Consider the following 20,841-nt stretch of genomic DNA (forward strand, 5'->3'; position numbering starts at 1 on the left):
AGATAAACACCTTCACTGCCAGCACCGGGAAGGACGGGCGGTTTACACGGTGGCGCTTTCCTCCCCGCTTTTTTTTTCTTGTTCTGTTTTCCGAAGAGGAAGCCCCATCTACGGTTTTTAGCGCAGCCCCGTCTCCAGCCGCCGCCGCCGCCGGGGGCTGCATCTCGCCGAAGCAAACTTCGTTGGGGGTCTCGGCCCCGCCTGTCTGCCTGCGGGCCGGGGCAGGGGGACGAGGGGCGCTCCGGAGCCCGCCCGGCTGCCTCGGAGGGGGCAGGATGGTGGGGCTGGCCCGCTGGGTGCTCTGCCTGTGCCTGGGCTGGGGCTGCCTGTGCCTGGCGCTGGGGGACGTGCTGAAGGCTCGCTGGGTCGGGCTGAGGAGGAGAGCGGCCCCGGGAGGAGTTCGGGGCGGCCGGGCGAGAGCCGCGCCAGGTGACTACGGCTTGGGGCAGCGGCGGCGGCCGGAGCGGCTGCAGCCGGGGGACAAGGTCTCGGAGCACATGCTGCGGCTCTACGACCAGTACAGCGGCAGCCGCGGCGGGCAGGGGCTGCCCGCGGGGCTGCCCGCGCTGCACCTCCGGCAGGGCAACACGGTGCGCGGCTTCCGCCCGCTGGGAGCAGGTGAGTCGGCGGCGGCGCGCCGGGAGGAGGCCGAGGCGGCGGCCGCGGGTGCCCGGGCTCAGCCCGCGGCGGGCTCGCAGGCGGGGGCTGGCTGCAGCGGCCGAGCGGGCTCAGGCCCCTCGGGGCAGCCGCGAGAACCGCCCGCGGCGCCTTGCGGGTTTGAGGCCGGTGCGAAGCCGGCGCGGCGGTGGCGCGGGCCGCCCCGCGGCCGCAGAGCCCGGCCGGCCGGCAGCGGGGCCGGGGTGCTCTGCCCGGGCCGGGGTGCTCCGGGCCCCGGCGCTGCCCCGCGGGGCTCGCAGAGCGGGCTGCGGGCGCGCCTCCGCTGCGCGGGGAAGGGCGCTCGCTCGCTCGGGAGACCTCGGCCGCTGCGCTGGGACTTCCCTGGCTGCTGAAGCAGCTGGTTTTCAAGCGAGACCGTGCGGGCAAACGAGATAGGCTTCAGTTCTGCCCGAATTAAGGCGAAGGTCCATTTGTACCTCTGCGAACAGTGCTAGCCCTGAGGGGCAGGCTGTCTCACTGAATACAGCGTGTTTTAGCACCCAGGGAACTTGATGTAAGGAGGAAAAGGACAAGAAAAGTAATGTTTCTTCTAGCAACACTCGCGTAGTTTATGCTGTAATGTTTACGTTGTCTCACGTACTTTAATTACTGTCTTATCTATTCAACTCTGCATGCATCGTCCCTGCCCTGAGATATGAGTACCATATGAGGGAAATGAGCTAATTACTACGTGCTCTCTGGAGTCTCCTTTTATCAGTGCTTTGCATGTGTAGCTTCTGTTGAAATCAAGGGGTGATTTGCATATAATAGAGTAATAACATGATTTGGGGATCGTTTAGACTGTGTAGAGAGTGCTCATTTTCAAACGCTGGTTACAGTAGTGGTAGATAGAGGAAATGGGGAAAGATCTGAGTTGAAGTACAGCTTGCGCATACTAAATAGTGCATTTCAGCATATTTGGCAGTGGCACTTAGACCACTGTCATTCTAACTGGAGCTTTGATTATAGCCTGGCATGCACAGGTAGATTTGTGAAAAATTTAAAGTCGCTTTTCATAAAAGAATATTCACAGGAGGCAGGGGTAAGACTCTATATGGCAATGTTAGCACTGCTAATCAGTCTCAAAACCACTGCAGTAAAGTTTTAGCCCATGAAATGATGTATGCTGATAGCCAGAATGGCTGGATGGAACACCCTGGACAGCTGAAATGCTCAGTTCTCCAAAGCACGTGCATGAGTACGGTCCCTAATCCCGTGGGTCCCTCGGGGAATTGCGTCCTGGTGGCCATGCATTGAACATGGCAGGCTTGCTAGGCAGGATCCCCAAAGAACTGTGTCCTGGCAAAAAGGGAGGACCACCTTGACTTGGTTCTGCATCCCTGCGGACTGCTCCTGCTCTTTCGTCTATCCGACTACTGCAAGGACTAAGTGTAAATGCCAGAACCCTAACATGACCAACACTGTAATATGATTCTCAAATCTACAGCATCCCAGTAAACTTGCTATCTGTATGACAACTGTTGTGCCACGCATAACAGCATGATTTGCCAGTCTCTTATTTTTCATGACACTAACTGATTAACCCAGCAGCTTTTTCACTGACAAGCATCTGACAATACCATTGAGTTTTGTCTGGGAGTTCCAGAGAGCTGCACTAATTCCTTCCTCTCCCAGAAATCTAAATGAGAGCTGGGTGCCAAACTTTCCTTAGGTTTTGTTGGGAGTCATTACTTCTGATTCTTCAAAGGCAACAGTGTCTATTATAGGATAGTGCCGCACAGAGATCAAATATCACGAATAATTGAATGGCTTTGGCATGTTAGATTCAGTCTAGACACACTCTCCATCATATGTTACTGCAAGTATTTCTGTCCAAGACAGAGGTTTTGGAGGCAGGAACCTTAAATACATCGGTTTCAGAGGCCAGAGAGCTGGGACTCCCCAGCTGCTGCTCCCATGGAATTTTTGTGGAAGGAACTCTCTTGTCCTTCTAATGTGACTAGTTTTCTCTGTATTCAAGTCTAATATATATTGTTTTGTTTTGAAATAAACAGTGCCCTCACTGAAAAAAAGGAACAGCATAATCTAAACTGAGTGATACTTGCTCCTTTAAACATATCTGATTCAAGATATTTATTGCTCTAAACCTAGAAGGCCTTTGGTTGAAATCCCATCTCTGTGGTCCTTCTGATTATATTTATACTCTTACTTGACGTTGGGTGGCAGCAGTCCTATAAACACAGTATTCTCTAATCCCTTTCCTTCTCCTCCAATACTTTCACAATTCAAGTGCCAAAGCAATAAATTGGAAGTGGTTATAAGTTTTTTGACACTTTTATAAGTATTTATGCAAGACATTTAACCAGTTAGCTGTTGTCTTTCTCTCCCCATAGACTGCAGCAGCTCATTTGTATGGAAAAGTGAATTTCCATAAAAACCTTAGATCAAATGTTCCCTGAGAGGGGTGAGGGTAGGGAATGAAAAGAAAGGTTTCCGACTTTCTCCTTGTGCATGTCTGCTCTGCCCRCTCTGCAATGGAAATAGCACATCCATAGTATTTCCTTTTTGAGATGATTTGTTTCCAAACTCTCTGCTTTGAATGCTGCAACTCCTTGGTTGCAAATTCTGGTCTCCCACAGGCTCCATCCTTACCCTTGATATGATTGTATTAATTAAATTAATCAATTATGTTGCTGTTACTCCTTCAATAAATTATATAATCCTGAGCTGCTAAACCCTTTAGGAGACAGCTTTATATCTGAGATGAGCAGAACTTTCTTAAGCATACACTAATTTCTCCCACTTCTACAGCAAAAGGCCRTAAAGAAAATCTTTAGTGATTTCATTCCCAGTGTAACCAACCAATTTAACTATACGTTTTTAGGAGAGAAACTGTTTCTTTTCTGAAACACAACTCAGATATGGCTGCCCAAAAAAAAAAGACGAGGCATATGGAAATGTGTGAAAGTCCACGCTTCTCCCCTTAAGGATTTCTGGCTCTTCTATAACTGCTAGTTTGCGCCACAGGGGAAGGTCCTTTCCTAGGTTTCTTAATGAACCCAGCAGACAAATTTTCAGGACGCTATGCAGATATCATGTTGCATAACAAGACCAAAAACTGGTAGGATTTGTTGAAAGGCTTCTCTATCTTTTAGCCCAAGAAAAGAAGAGGTGTCATGTATGGCAGCTGTAGTCTTACAATGAATAACCAGAAAGGAAAATGAGAGAGTGATTAATGAAAACCAGCATCTTAACAACTGTTAAATGCAAGTTTTTCTTTCTGTGGCTCAGTTCTCTGAGGGAATAGGATGAGAACTTCGACCGYACCTGGGCACATCTGAAGTTTCCGTCCTGTGCTGACTTAAAATCTTTTGCACACCCGAGTTGACAAATTGGCTGGATTATTAGTGGTTTGTTGTTTGGGTTGGGTTTTTTGGCCTTTGGTTTTGATGACCGTTCATGTGATTCTATTAAGGCAAATCTGTTTTTGCATTAATCCTGTTAAATTATCACAAAATATAACTGTTCAGTTTGAGTCACTCAGAATATTAACCTTTTTATGCCTACCTCAAAGCTGAAAAAATCCCCAAACCTGAAATCCGTTTTTAGTGTATTAAGGAYAKACAYCGTTTATAGTATATCCAGTTATACTCCAGCACCATTTCCTTCTTTGACTTAACTGCTCTGATTTATTTTTACGTATTAGAGTCAAAGGATGTTCARCCTCTGATTTCTGTGGCAGCTGTGTCAGGCTACAAGTACAATGTTGTGAGATATTTGTGGGATGACAGCAGCATTGCTTAGGCCAGGCTTCTCAGTGAGTTCTGCTTAAATAAAAATCCTCAAGTCGAGGATTTTTCTAGTCTTTGTCTGCAGGTACCACAATAGCGAGTGATTTCCCATCCCACGTGACTCTACAATGAAAGCTAAAAGAAGAACAGGCCAATACGTGAGTTATAGCTGAACATTTTCACACTGATGATAAGCATAATGTTAAACGATGATCAAGTCTGTACATCAGTTTCTGCACAGGAACGTTCTTTTCTCCTGCCCTTTAGCAAAACCACTGGATGGCCAGATCTTCCGTTGGTAKAAATCTGCTTACCRCCAGTGCTTTCCGTAGAGGGGTGCGCATCTGCAGCTTCTGAGGCTCTGGACCTGGAGGAAAGATACAACCCGGAATAAATAAAACAGAGAGTGGAAAGAGAAAAGCCCACAAYACAAGACTTTCAGTTGGCATTTCAAAGTAGTTCTAAATCATAGCATCACTAAAGGAACATGTCTTGCAAATGAGTCATTTAAAAAACTCAAGTTKAATTGGAGGGCCCCTCTAATGATGGTATAGTAAAACTATACAGTCAGAAATTGCTTTAAACTCTTTTTTTTTATTGACTGAATTTCAATTAATTTTAGGTATCGCACCTGCCCCGGGCCAATTTTTGTGGTTTAAGAACTATGTTCTCCTCCTTTATAAAACACTTTTCTTTCCTTTGTTGCGGTATGAAATGTCCACGCAACCAAGGGAAACCAAGTCCCGCACAGGGAAAACAGCTGGTCGCTGACTGCCATCAGGCTGAAAAAACAGCAGGGGCGAAATTCTAGTCTCTCTCAGCTCTAGTGACATTAAGGGTCTTTTGTAAAAATAGCTTTAAAACATTAAGGTTGAAGCAGGGGAGGGCGTGGGGTGTGTTGTTTGATGTAACTGTATAAATACAGTGCAAACAGCAGCATTGTGCTAGGTTTTTGGCAGAAGGAACCTGAAAGGTGTTAAGTTTTGTTTTGGGCAGTTCAGGCCTGACTCTGCAAACTTTATTCTAAGGCAAAGAGAAAAGATCTATAGGTTTGGCCCCTCAGGACCAGACCCAGAATTTGAATTTGCTGGCTTCTGTTACGGTGTCTCTCACTGTGCTGTCACGCACACTGACAAACTGCTCAGAGTCTGCACTCAGTCCCAGTGTCTAGAGCACGTAGCTTCCCAGGTGAAGAGTTCTGTCCTCAAGGGGACAGGCAGTGTGCACAGTTTGGTTTTCATATGCTGACCTATTTCTGGCAAGTAAAGTGGAATTAATCACGACTGTAAAGTCAGCCTTTTGTGTTGCCCTTCCCAGATTCATGTACTTTCCTGATGCAACCTGTCCTACTTCATTAGAGTATGCTAGCTTTGGGTTTGATACCATGTTTAGTTTTCTGACCTGTTATGGTCTTTCTGCTTAAAATGTATGAAAAATAGATCATTTACGCACTGTGCAACGTATTTATGATGTGCAATGTACATATTCATGGTTGTTGTAGCATAAAATCTGCATGTAAGTTAGACTGTGAGGATGCACTATCACTGCTTTTTAAAGTTCTTTATTTAAGTTATTATAGCTTTAATCAGGGTGATGAGTTTTATTTTTGTATGTCAAGTTACTAGCTGCTATAACCTCAGCTGCTTTGCTGAAAGAATTAATAAAATCTATTTGGCACAAAGTTTTATGCTCTTTAAAAAGCGAGGACAGGATTCTATTTTTTTTTCCTCTTCAAATACTCAAATTAGTAAGGAAGGAAGCAGCAATCAAGTAAGAGCAAAGATAGGAGGAAAGAAGAAACCTAGCTCCCAAATCTGTGTTCCCAGCCTGGAAGTTGTTCCCATTTCCAGCTCTCAGTGAACTTTTGTAGTTGGGCTATGAACCCACAAAAACATGGTTTACAACGGAAACACTGATACATTAACTGTGTGCTGCCACAAGGGCACCACTTTAATATCTCATTTAAATGATGGCTAATGATGACTGTATAACTAAATAGCCCTCATTATTGCATCCTTTTTCACTCATGGTATAGATTTGGCAGTCCATAAAAACGTCAGTGCATCCTCTATAAAGGTAAACACACCACACGTTATGGCTTGTTCCAGCTTATTGATGCTTGGAAATGCCCCTTGTAACATGAATATGTTCATGCTGGTGATGTCAGTCTCCACAGACCTGCTGCTTTTCCTTAAAATACCTTTTTAATGCTAGTAACAGTAACAGGCAATGCAAACAGCTGTGGGTTATTGTGGGGGGGTGAGGAAGCACAGGCCATGCCTCTGAAGGTTCAGCAGGTACTTTGGTTCGGGTACTATGAGCTCGGTTGCTTTCTGGTCTAAGCCATCAGTAAATGCAGTGGCAGCTGCAGTACTACTGTCTGGTGAATGAGAGCACACCCTGAGATGGTGTCAGAGTGACGACCACCTGCATGACATAGCAAGGTATTTCTGCTCTAGGCCTGAAAACTCTGTACCTCTTTTCCCCCCACCACCCCTTGGTGAGCTCTGTCAGCCCCTCTAGGAGAGACTGGGGAAGTGGCCCTGGCCCAATACAAGCTTTGCCATGGTGTTGGTTGTCTGGGTTTCGTTCAAGAAAGGGAAGAGAGCACAGGTGAATTATGCCTTGCATGTGACAGTCGTATGGGCTGAGGAGGCCAGCTCAGTCTGTAGCCTACTCATTCAGCTGCGTTTACCTCCCCGTTACATTCTGCATGAATACAAGAAACGAAAGGTGGTTCTTGTGAAGTACCTTGCTGCCCCAACCCACAGCTGCCGTTTCAAATCTCTACACAGTATAGGCAGGCAATACTAAAAGTGTGCTGATGCCCATCTTGCCTGCTGCAATTCAAAAGAGCTCTGTGCTGCAGAGCTTGGTTTTCAAAACTCCTCAGCAGGCAGGCTGTGCAAACGTGTGGTGATTCCTTGAAGGAGAGAAGAGACTGCTGATAAAATCTGGCCTCAGAATATCTAGAAGCTACCAATGTATTCCTTGCATATAGTTCTGTTCCTTCCACATATTTTCCCTTTGCTTTTTTTTCTCTGAAATGTTCTCCTTACATGCTTTGTTGCTGTGAAGTCTTCTGCACTTCCTGTTTTGTACTGCAAGAATGAAGCTGAGTTAACAGAACTCCCTTTAAGTAAGTAAGGGCTAAAAGACTGACTCAATTAAAAGTGCTCTGATGGAAATCTGCTGCTTACAGAGTCGGGAGGGATAGAAAAAGAGCCAGGGAAGTTAYTGCTATTCAAACAGTAATACTGAGTTGCCACTGCATTGCATTGTACACTGGTGTGAGTGAGTGCAAGGTTACCACTTACAAATGCTGAGATATAAAACAGAATTTTTCCAGGCAGTAAGGTTGTGTCGTTGTGTGCTTCCCTCACCCCCTGCGATTTTGCCCCAACTGTTGCCTGCAGTGCAGAGACACCCAGCTCATAAGTTCTTCCCACGATTGCCTTATCCCAAGAGCTGGCTAAGGCCAAAGGGGACTTTCTGTCCAGCATCACTCTGAGCTGTCACACTTTGGCATCAAATACTTTAAAAAGCATGTGTGTGTCTGCCACTGAGCATTTTACACCTGGGCAACTAGCACAAAGAAAGCTGCTCTAAATGTTTAATGTTTCAATGTTTTGTTAGATACTGAAAACATAGAAAAAGCTATTATGATTATCATCTTCCATGGCTTTTTTTTTTTCCCTTCAACGTGCAAAGTGATTTTTTTTTTAATGCCAGACAAATAGAGGGCTGTGTTGCAAGTAGATTTTGTTATGTGTAAGATCTTAAAGCTCTTTTTATAGCGGGCAAACTGACTGGAGTCCTAAGCTGGGCTTAGAAGGTCTGATTTCTATTCCTGCTCTCTCCACTGGTTTCTAAACAATTGTCGAAGGACTTTGCTCTGTAGTTTGCCCCCCTCCTCCCTTCCATTTAAAACTGAGGTACTGATAACATCCTAGGAAATATCTTTTAATTAACATTTACAAGGTATTAGAGTTGCTAAATGCCTAGCTGGGTTTGCTTTGGGGTTTTGTTTGTTTGGGGTTCTTTGGGTTCGGTGAGGGGGGAACCAATCAATCTGTATAAGCAAATATAAAGACTAACACCTCAGCTCACATCAGCCAGTATAGCTTTRCTGGTGTCATTAGAGCAAGCTGGATAAGGCTCATGGAAAGCTTCCTGCTTTGCAGTATAATTCTGTTAGATGCTACTCAATACCTCCTTCATTAATAGTTGAAGTGATGCTACTGTGGGATCTTCAACAGCCTGTGTGCTCTGGGTTTGAGGCTGACATTTCTGAAGTTTCATTGTGAAACTGAATTTTCCTGAGGAGAAGCTGCATTTGCAGGTGTTTTACAGCTGAATCTTCCCTTATGTGTCTGTCATTCTTAAGGGTAATTACTAGCCTGGGGGATGCGTATTTAAGTTCACTGCTCACACCTAAGAGTCAGTTATCAGTGTCACACAAAGGAGGTAATGGACACAGTGTTCCTAAGCTGTGACAGAAACCCAAGTCACACGGTTGTGTTGTTCTGAGCCGAGTCCCAGCAAATCCATAGAACATCTGTGTTGGTTGCTAATAACTGCTTTCAAGATGACACACATTTTGCAAATTGAATTATTTGAAAACTTTTCTGAGCTATTTGAGCGTGGAGGTCTTTCAGTAAGAAAATAGCTCCACCTACTGTAGCACTTAGTTTTTGGTGTAGTTAAATACTAAGAGTGGCTTCGTGGGTTTTGCTTTTAATCAAAAGTATRTATTCCTCCTGTGTCTGCTTCACACCAGCTAGAGTTTCTTTATAAACGAAAGCAGCTTGTTTTGTGTTCCACTACAATATGTCGATTTAGAACAGGCAGTATTTGTTAAATGGAATTCTTATTAAAAGTTAAAATCAAAACTTGTGATTCAACATACAACAGTGATAGAAAAAATAACTTCATAAACAGGCATGCATGAGACATCATAAATTCTAGTTCCTAAGACTGATGTACTTAGTGCTCTGTCAAATTACATATTAACCTTATTATATTGGTGATTACAAACCAAGCAGAGATCAGGTGTTCATGTACACTTACTACAAATGTAATAAGTAGCTGCTTTGAGGCTTCATGAATTAAAAGTAGGATTGAACCCATGAAAAATCTAGTTTCCCAGTAATAAATAATAGGTAGAAATTGGATGGATTTGGTATGTTAATTTACAGCTATTTGAAACTTACCTACCAGAACCTATGYGATCCACTGTCAAGCTGGGCTGAGTGTATAAACAAGGCTGTCTTGCCTAGATGATTTGGTCTTTTTTTCCCCCCCCCCCCGTTTGGGTGAAAAGTGTATGATGATTTTTTCCCTACTTTCATGAAGCAATGCATGTGATATACTGGGGACAGGGGGTTCTGTCTTTCTAGTGAGCTGATTCCTGCTTTTTTTAAATATATTTTGTTCTCCAAAATATTGGTTAAAAAAAGAGGCCACTTGGGTTTTTGGGGTGGGGTTGGGGAAGAAGAGGAAGAATATGGTCATTTGATGGGCCCATTTGAATGGCATTAGCGTATGTGATATTGCCAGTCAGAGCCTGGAAGCCCAGAACGTCACCCAGAACATAAAGCTGTCAAAAATTTTGAAAGATCAGTGCTGGAAATGATTTGTTTTCACTTGCTTGGGCAGAGGGCTTAGTGGAAGCGGGGGAGTCTGTTCTTCCCTACTCCACAGGCTTGTCTGCACTTGTCATTCCTTGGAACTAAAAAAAAGGGGAGGGGGGACAAAACTCTCAAAACTCTTGCAAAACTCTGTAAACCCTAACTTCTCTTCACCCTCTGGAAAGGGTTTTGATGTGCCATGATGTCAAAGGAGCATTTAACTTAGTGTTCCCTTGTTTTCTGAATGTGTTGGGTTGTTTCCAGCCGTTTGGGGGGCTGTAGAGCATACCTTTGTTTTACTATATTTGACTTCTCCATACAGCCTGGTTTTACAGCTCTCAATAGCACCTTAACATTTGCATCTGTATTTCTCCCGTTCTGAAGAACAGACATAATCACAGTCCAACCAGGAAATTTTAAAACCAAAATTAAGCCTCACCCCCAAGACTTTCTGTTGCACCCTACAGGGGCTTAAAGTAGTCRGCCATACATTTTCACAGATGAGGCCTGTGTTAGGATTGCGTCTTTGGGTTTGTGCAGGATACCTGTGGTTAGGCTGACTTCTTTAATTTCACAGCTGTGGAAACCCCACTTTCCACCGCATCCCTCCTAATTGATACAGTAACATCCTGACCATGAAGAAGTATTTTCCTTGGCTTGTTTCCTTCTGCACAGAGGCAAGTGGGTGCATTTTGACCCCTTCCCCCTGCTCTGGCATGTCCCTCCCAAAAAACCATTTAGTTTTAATGCTTTATTTTGGTTATCAGGGTTGCTGTAGTACTGTCCATCTATCTCCAGCTACACTAGTAAATATTTTGTGTGGCAGCTCTGACTGTCATGAAAATTAATGAAACATCCTAGGTGGAATGACTAAATTTACCTGATGTAACTGAAGCAGCCCAGGGCCTGCTTATTCTAGAGGCAAACTTATGTTATGACCAATAAGTGACTTAGCCAAAAGGCTGTCAGACAAGCTTGTGTGTCTTTAGCTCGTTACAAATGGTGAGTTGTCCCTCTCTCTCCAGAACTGGCACCCAAGTCTTAAAAATGATTAAACAGTGATTCTTACCTGGTATTTCTCCTCCCCATGTCTTCAGAAGCAGGCCACATTTCTTCTTTTTGGGCAATACTGTTGTTAGTAAGTTATACTTGCTACTGTGCCCAGCTCTAGCCTTGTGGTTGTGAGGGCTCTGGTCAATGAAGACTCAGCTGCACCTGTGAAGGTTGCTCTGCCCATTTGAGGGGCCAATAACTTGGTCTTATTCTCTTGGGGACATGGTTAGTATTGAGTGGAAGCATCCTTTGTACCTCAGTTTRTAACTCAGGATTTAAGTTGGTCTTTTGGTTTAGCTTTCCAAATACGCAATACTTTCTGTGGTTTCTTACCCATTTCGCATCTTGATATATGTATGCAGCTGTAACGAGTGTTATATATTTGGGTCCCTCTTTAAGAGTCTCTGACAACTTAGAAGCTAGGAATAAATGCACCCATGCCCCTGAAGTCCCTGTCTTGTAGATGGAGCCCAGATGATCACAGAGGAGCAGGGCGAAAGTTTTAAAGGAACTAGTTAGCCTTTTTTGCATTGAACAGCTTGACAGTCACAGCTCAAGTGACTGACCTGAGAGTATATTTTTAAGTCTGTGGCAACACCAAGAATCATGCCCCATTTGAATCCAGGCTTTTCCTCTTCACCACAGCCACTAGTAATGAAGTGAATCTTTTCTTTATAGCTGTGGCTGTGGCTTATCAATATAATGGATGTTTACAAACAATCCAATGCCTAATAAAGCTAATGAGAGCCTTTCTCAAACTTCAGCTGGGTTGGGCTAAAGCATGAGTCAGTGCTGTTGATGTTCCATTTGTCTTGGACAAAGAGAGACAATTCTTTAGGTAGCGCATGGCAGGGCAGCCATAGTCACCTAAGATTCATTTGGAGGTTGGGGGGGGAACGTTTTAAAAAAAGAGGAAAAGCACAAAACCTTACTTTGGTATTGCTCAAGTTTGTGGATGATGTGTACAGTCTTTAGTGCATCTCTTACTGAGCTGTGTTCCTGTGACCAAGTTTGTTTGCTGAATTCAGAGGAGCAGTGGTAAATGCATGAGTATTTCTGGATGGAGATATGTATTGCAAGGGAACCAGACAGAAAGTATGTGATTTCAAGTCACCAGTTGGCTGATTGGGTCATCATTCTGAATAAAGGCCTAAATTTGTTCCCAGAATACTGCATGCAAATTTCCCCTGAACTTAATGTATAACCTAGAAAGCAATGCATCTAGTCCTTTTGGACTAGATGTCCCTAACACTTTGAGTTGCCCATATTCTTATGTAAATACTTATTCTTCTAGGGAGCCCTGGAAGCCAAGAGCTGTATGTTTTTAACTTGACCTCACTCACCAAGTCTGAAAATATCTTGTCAGCTTCAGTGTATTATTATATCGGTGATCTGCTGAATACTAGTTGGATCTGTTCCCAATCCAGAGACTGTTCTCATCACAGGCACAGGAAACCTGAAATTCAGATTCATCTTTCAGTTTGGACCTTTCCTTCTGTTGGGAACCAGACTCGGAGTCTGGGACATTTCCTAATAAATGTCTCCACTGCTTACCGGGATGTCCTTTCCTGGCAGTGGAAGGATATCACTCAGGTTCTGCATGAGGCAAAACAAAACAACGAGCTTCTGATCAGTGTCAAAATGGATTTGAGTAGCCATCACCCCTGGAAAAGGGCACCTTCTCACTATGAACCCTACRTTCTGGTATATGCCAATGATTCTGCTATTTCAGAACCGGAGAGTGTTGTCTCTAGTTTGCAAGGGCACCGTAATCCCCTGGTGAGGATCTTTCCCAGGACAGAAAACCATGTAAAGAGCAGTCCCGGCAAGCGGCGGCGGAAACGTTCCACAAATGTCCTGCTGCCATTGCAGAATAACGAGCTTCCAGGAGCCGAATACCAGTACAACGAGGATGAGAGATGGGAAGACAGAAAACCCTACAAAACCCTCCAGCCACGGCTGGCAGAGAGGGCAAAGAGTAAGAAAAAGCAGAGGAAGAATCATCACCAGAAGAGCCAGACTCTCCAGTTCGATGAACAAACCTTGAAGAAGGCAAGGAGAAAGCAGTGGAATGAGCCAAGATACTGTGCCCGGCGCTATCTCAAGGTGGATTTTGCAGACATCGGCTGGAGCGAGTGGATTATTTCCCCTAAGTCCTTTGATGCCTATTACTGCTCAGGAGAATGCCAATTCCCAATTCCAAAGGTACTGTGTTTATTGATTCTTTTACACTGTCTGTTACTGTCCCATCACTATAGAGCAGGAATACTCATATAGGCTTTATAAACTATGCATTTTTTTCCAGTATCAGTAAAATCACACTTGTCTCCTATTACGTATTAGGAYACAGTATAAATAAGTGATATCTTTATGTCTTGTGCTACAAGGAATACTAACTAAAACAGTTAGTATGAAGACAGACATGCAAAAATAATGAAAAAAATACTACATACGAATATTTTTTGTCCAGAAACCAAATAGTTATATAAAACACTTACTGAATAGTGCTAACGGTGTGTGAGCTTGTTATTAACCTGTTTAACAAACATAATATAGGACAGACCCAGGAAATTGGTGAGTACCACTTAGTCTACTTACTTAGTCTACTACTGCTTAGTAGACAGTAGTAGTTATGCCAGTCTCTGCTGGCAGACTAGGAGTGGGATCAGTCAGGATAGCACACTCTAGGGTAAATATGTGCCTCACAAGGCATTAATGTTACAGTGAAAGAGTGAGTCTGTGAAGCTGTAGGAGTGGTTGTGATGCTCTAAATGTAAGGAAATGAGCTGAATGAATCACTTGTATAACACCTGCTAAAGAAGAGTTTGGTATCCACACAAGGCCACTCAAAGCTATAACTACAAACACAGTGGATCCACAGGCAATGGATCCTGGCAAACTGACTCCCAAAATACCCTCCAGTTTTGATGAGATTCTTCCGTGTGAGTAGCAAGAAAGGCTTATGTTATTCTGGTCCCATGACTTAGATGGGTGTGCTTGGCTCCTTAAAATCAAATGCCCAGTCTCATTACCAGTGGCATGCTTCCCCCTGGCGCCTACCAAAACCTGAAAATGGGATGCAGTATTTAATACTGGCCTAAAAAATAATGCCTACAGGAAATTCCAGAAAAGGTAGGGCTTTTGGTCTCACTGAAACCTCATATTCAAAAGTCTTTATTTCTGACATAATGAAGCCTTAACAGTAATTTCCAAAATTTATGTGGAATTTCAGCGACTTCAGGACTCACTTGAGTCCTTTGAAAATGACAGGTGGAGGATTGTACCAAAGGTGATGGAGGCCAAAGAGGGCCAGCTGAAGAAGGCAGGTCTCTATTTGAAGGAGATGACTTACCTGACTACCTCAGACAGCAATGGGGGGCTTTCAGGTTTCTTACCAAAGGAGAAAAGAAAGGAAAACAGGAAGAGATACAGTCATTACCTTTGAATAAATTGTATTGCACCTTTTACTTTATTGTTAATGGGGACCATGCTCTATCACACCAGTGACTAAACATACGGGTTGGAAATTTTAAAAGCACTGGACCTGGACTTTTTTCATTCTAACTTTAAGGACATGAAAAACTATACAAATGACCTTTGCATCCCTCTGCTTAAYACTGGGTCAGCATTTCCAGTTGCAGCTTTGTTTAGAACTTCATCCCAATGATAAAAAGTGTTGCTCTGAGAGACCAGTCTTGGCTCAGAAGAAAATGGTATGCGACACCAGAACAGTTTGGATATTTTGATTCAAAGGAGTGCACAAAAACAAAGTTTCTTTATTTCAGCTGACCCTGGCCCCTAAAATATGCTTCACTTAAAATGAGCAGCCTACTATGGGCTACCATCAGTAGAAAGAAAATAAAGAGTGAAATATGCCTTGGACAAGCAGTGATTCTCTTGGAGGTCAATTTCAGTCAAGTTCCTAGGTATTTATGGTAACTTAGGGAAAAAATGTGTAGCAGCTTCTCAGAAAGGCTTGAAGGTGTCTCAGTGTAAGCCCAAAAGTATTTAGGCACTTATTTCCTAAGATTATCAGCTCCAGCTCTTTCAGCTCTTTCAGCTCTCAAAGAAGTAAACGATAGTTGAGGTGCTTAGTAACTCCCAGGATCTAGCATTTGCTAGAGCACAATCATTCCATCCCAGTCATTTGCCATGTTGTTTTTTATATTTGGCAGACATGCAAAATAGGTTTTTACTTACTGACACTGAAATGGCTTTAAGAAAAGCTTTCTCTTAATAGTCAATATATATCATATATTTTGAGTGATCTCATGCCTGCTGCAAAGTGAGTGGGAAGAACTCCCTTTGCCTTCAGGAAGGTATAGATCAGACCTAAAAATGCTTGATAATGTGCATCCTCTAGAGCAAACAAGGCCTTCTCCAAAGTCATTTTGAATGTAGTCATTTTAGAAGCACTTGTTTTTGGTCTCTGCCTACTCCTACTGAAATCTAATCCTGCCAGAGCTGCTGGGAAATTCCTAATTTGAGACAAAAAACAAGTTTCTCTTAAGGAGTCGAGATCAGGTTTTGAGAATATGGATTCTCTAGTAGCAAAAAGAGTAAAGTATCTTCAGAGAGACACACAAACCCCCCAGAACCCAAAAGCACAGTAATAATAAAGAGGCAATGTAATAATAAGGTTCATTTTCCTTACACAGGGCCTTTGTTAGTACTTGCACCCAGAAAATTCCTGATGTGCTCCAGAAACTCAGGCCTTAATTCCCACAGYAGTTTTAAACCTCTGGAAATAAACACAGTGAGCTATACAAATGCTCCTGCAAGTAGAACGCCCTGAGATCAGTTTAGTACCAGTGGTTCTGAAGAGGCAAAATGAAGTTTAATTGAAGGTTAAACTTTTGTTTGACACTCCGAGGCATGACAGGGAGGTACTTACAGTGCACACAGCTGAAGGATAGTTAACAGGTATTTTGCTTGGGTGAAAAATGAGTTCCAGCTTTATCTGTGAGTTGTCCATCTTTGGCTAATTTCCCCAAGGAATGATAGTCTGCATAAAAACATTTTCTAACATACAGAGCCAAATTTATTTCTGCCAAAAGCAGGTTGTACTTTGCTGCAAATAATAGCATAGGTCTCTGATATGTCATGTTTTAACTTCATCCACCCAAGTAAGTGGACTTGCAGTATCGGCTACTACTGTCATTGTAACTGAACCTAGCAGTTCCAGGGGAGTTCTCCCCCTTCTCCTCCTCCTCTTCACCCTTCACTCTCCGTCTGGGATAGGCATGTACAACACAATCAGTGGTCCCTGCTCTGGAAGAGCTTACACTAGAAAAAGGTGAGAAATAAAAAGGGGAGATGGGTGGGCAAATAAAGCACAACAATTAAATGACTTCTCTGAGATGAATCGAAAGGTCTGATTGCCATGAATTAAGCCTATAGCCCAAGTCTACCAGTGCCTTAACCAGGACACCAGTTTCCTTCCAGGAACTCCTGCTAAAAGACCCGATCCCACCTTTCTGTGCAAAACTGCCTAGACTTGGTTGGGTGAGGAATATAGAAGCAGAGTGTTATAGTTATTTAGACATTGTGAAGCTGAATATCTGCTGCCATGTACTACAGAGAGAACTAGTTTGTTATGAGAGCAGGTAGTTGAAACCCTGTCATGAGCCTAGTTCCCTGAAAGCAACTGGTAAATTTCTGTTCATACTGGAATTCTGGAAACTGTTCCTTTTGTGCACTTTCTAGTCATGTAAAAAATCACCTTGTTTTCCAGTGAAAATGAAAAATTAAATATATGTAAAGATGAAACAAGCGTCTTTCAGAGCCATATGTTATTCTTGAGCCATACATAATATCTGGTGCTACTAATAGGACTGCATTTGCAAAATGATACTATAACCATCAGGCAATAACAAACTAATCTGTGCCTATGGGTCTATAATGCTCCCTTGCTGAGGGTGAGCTCCTAAAGTTGACAACCTGTTGGATAATTAAGAACAGATGTGCCTCTTCCCCCTCCCTCTCCGCCTCCAAATTTTCTGGCCCTACCCTTTCCCTGATTTCAATTAGCTAGTTTGACTGCTGTCAAACCCACACGTGCTGGGCTTGCAGAACACCACAGAGCATACAGGCCAGGCAGACCTTTTCCCAGGTCAGGAACGAAAGCTCRTAACTGACATCATTTGCCCCACTCCTAATATATCTCTAATGAAATTCAACAGGGTAGCAAGTCTCCCAAGGATGCATGCAGCTTAGCAGGTGCAGCCTTAGCCACAGCTGGACTCATTCACAGATTTGGCAGTTTGGAGACAGTTTTTCCCTCCCACTGCTCCTCCTGGCCTCCCCTCCCTCCTCTCCTCTTAATAGAAAATCTTCGCCTGCTTTTCATTAGCATGTGCTGGACAGAGCATATGCAGCCTTGAGGCAAAGATGACCTAACTCCCCCCTACTTATGCAGGGCATAATGCCAATTCAGTACTCCAGGGTGGGTTTTGGTTTTCTGAAAAGCACTCAGCTTTGGGCTTTACTCTGGTCCCAGTTAGATTCCCCATTGGCAGAAGCAGAGCTATGCCAAGGCTAGTTATCTTCAAAATTGCACCTTAAAGGCCAGGAGCACCGTATTCATGACAGACTTCAAGTCAGTACAGAGGATGTTCTGTATCAAAAGATACCCACATAAAATAGATGCATTTCTTGCTGACCTCATGTATAATAGAATGACAAAGGGTATCTAGGCTGTTTTCACTGTTATCACAAGGTCTGTGAACAATATTTGAGACCAGTTCTGTACGTAAAAGCATACTTGCTTCTGAACAACTCCCTGGGATGTAATATAGCTCAGGGCCCAGCCCAAAGAGGGAACTCARGGAAGAGTTTAAAACTCCACCCAGTCAGATTGACTGATTAGCTGTATCAAAACCTCAGCCATTACAGAATGGCATGGTGCCATAAACCAGTGAATCGCTGGTCTCCTCTTCAGTACAGTATAATTATGTCTGCTGATTTCAAACTTGACCAGCAGAAAACACAAAAGGAAAAAAGAATGTGCACTCTTTAGGAAACTGTACCAGTGGTATGGATTCCATATTTGAAGATAAATGAAGGGTTTCCAATGAGACCTTATCTGACATATTCTGAAACCTTTTTTGAATTCCAATTCCACTGGTAATGGGGATAGCATGTCAATCTCATTTAGATTGTTTTAACCTTTTGACATCYGATCAGAAGGCTTAGAAGACCTAACTTTTCGCCCCTGATGACTTTTGTGGAATGTGCTCCACTGGAGTGGAATAAGGGAATGAGCCTGCATGCCACTCGAGCTTTCACATCCTTTTGCAAGCAGAATTTATACAAAAATTTGAATTGTGTACAAATCTAACAAACTCTAAAAATCCTTATAAACTACTGCTGAGTAATATAGGTGCTCTTGAATTAAAAACAAACAAACAAAAGTGTCATTCTTGAGATCTGCTAGCTAGATTGACAGAAATGCCTTTGTAACCATGCTGGCTAACCTAGAGCCTTTAAGAGGATGGTGCAACAAGCTTTGCATTTGTATTTTGAACAGAACATCACCAAGAACCTCCATCGCATTCATCTGATAAGATAAAAAACTTAAACAGTAATGGGCAAAAAAATCAGGTAGAACTCCTGTGTTTAAAAATGGACCTGGATCCCAAATATACTTAAGAAGATTTTGAATCTCTTGAAGGATAAGCAGAAGCTAGGGATATGCACTGTTTGTTCCTCAGCCTCTCTGCATGCAAGATAGGTTCCTTATCAGAAGGAGGAAAACGGTTTAAATTATGTTTAAAACATACGTAAAGAATAGCTGAATGCTCCCAAGTGAATCCTTTYCAATTCCGTGTTAAATGGTTCCTGTTCTCACTTGAGACTAGTTTCGACAGCATGATATAGAAAAAGTCCATTCTGATTCATTTTGGTTGGAAATTACAGAACATCTGTCTCTGTAAGAAAGAAGAAAAATGCAATTGGCATTAGTTGGGAGCTATGTCATCTTAAGCAGGGACAGGTTAGACATCCATGTCTATTGCCAGCAGAACTGGAAGCAGATACTTAAAAATGTACTAATATGCTACACAAATGATATACACAGTTATTCCTGTGCTTTTTGCATTTTTGCAAATCAGGTAGTTAGATATCTAATTCTCATCACTGATTTTTCGAGAGGCAAATCATCTCTCATACCAGCAAAACTGCAGATTGCAAATTTGGCCCAAATGATCCTGTTCCATATATTTCTTAGTGGCATCTGACTAAGCATATCTAACCACGTGATTCCCAGGGTCTTTGTGCAAGTGGAGCTCTCAAATGCATTGTTAAAATTTCTCTCTTGTGAAAAAAAGTCTTAGGCTAAAAAGTATGTTTTATGCATTACTCGTGCTCACCTACCATAACTACTACAGATATTTGGTTCTGGAAAGGTTTGGGGATTCAGAGGTAAAATGTAATGTATTCATTTTTCATTTGTCTGACCAGTCAGATTTSCTTTTTACTTATAACAAACCAAAATGTGTTCCCATTTACATGAATGTAAAGCCAGAAAACCCTGTCCTTTGGAGCAAAATGTCACTGTAATATGAGGTACAACTGACTTGGGATTTGGGGGCTCTGTTATTCAGTAATGTCACTGATGATGTATGTTACAGATGAAAGGTGCATTTATTCATAATGTAGTCAAATTTACAGTAGAACAACTTGAGCTATTTGGCAGGGATGAATAAGGAAATCAACAAAACCTTGCAAGACAGCAAACTGGCACAATTAATGCGATGGTGTAAAGTACTGCCACTCTCTCCTCTGTGCACACCTTATCCACATTTGTTATTCCCGATGCACCCACATTCCATCAGACTAACTTCCCAGCATACAGGCTATATTTATTTAGCTCCCCTAATGAATCAGCCTACTAGTGTGAGGTTGACTGCCTCACTCCTGCCATACAAGTTTTATGACTAAATTGCAGTCTGCATGTAACTGAGTTCACATGGGAAGAGACTTCCTTGACCTACAGGTACGCCTTGTTTCAAGGCCTGCTGCCTGGGCGTTTTCCTAGAAAGGCATGTCCCACGGAGAGCCAGAGGCTGCCCTGTCCCCATGAAAGTTGTGGAGCAACAGTGACATCCAGTGGCCAGCAGAGCCTGCTGCTGGCTTAGGCACATACGGTGATGGCAACCGSTCCTGAGTAAAAGACACTGTCTACAGCTAGACAGCCATTTGGCCTCGACAGGGCCCTTCTTCAAGAAACTAAGTTTTGTTCCAAAGCAATGTAGAGTACATGGGTCCATTTTGCCATGGGTGCATTTTTGTTTTCTGCTTTATCTTTCTCTTGCAGGCCTTGAAGCCCTCAAACCATGCCACCATCCAGAGCATAGTGAGAGCGGTTGGGGTTGTCCCGGGCATTCCCGAGCCATGCTGTGTTCCTGACAAAATGTCTTCTCTTAGCATCTTATTCTTTGATGAAAATAAGAATGTGGTTCTTAAGGTCTACCCCAACATGACAGTGGAGTCCTGTGCATGCAGATAACATTTCAGCGGACCCCTTTGAAATGCTGAGGTGATAGGTTACTAATTTGTTATTGTTTTTCATGATTTCTACTTTTTGTTTGCACTGGCAATGCATTTCATTCTGAAAAAAGAAAATAAACAAATCCAAATAAGAGGATGGAGTGTATTCTGAATAGAGATTCCAAGGAAGAGCAATATGAAAACTTAATTCATCTTTGGATTTGACCAAGAGGTAAGTCTTGGCGATGGGGACTGACTGT

General features: G+C 43.1%; 1 protein-coding gene across 1 annotated transcript; it reads left to right on the forward strand.

Moving 5' to 3' along the window:
* The first annotated feature begins 275 nt into the window (after positions 1-275).
* On the forward strand, positions 276-20,608 carry BMP3 (bone morphogenetic protein 3). The gene is made up of 3 exons (XM_026081626.1): positions 276-618; positions 12,387-13,297; positions 20,409-20,608. Exons 1-3 carry the CDS (start codon positions 276-278, stop codon positions 20,598-20,600), a joined length of 1,446 nt encoding a protein of 481 aa, XP_025937411.1. The 3' UTR covers positions 20,601-20,608.
* The last annotated feature ends 233 nt before the right edge of the window (positions 20,609-20,841 follow it).

This window comes from Apteryx rowi, unplaced genomic scaffold (assembly GCF_003343035.1).
Source record: "Apteryx rowi isolate R43461 unplaced genomic scaffold, aptRow1 scaffold_557, whole genome shotgun sequence".
Taxonomy (NCBI): Eukaryota; Metazoa; Chordata; class Aves; order Apterygiformes; family Apterygidae; genus Apteryx; species Apteryx rowi.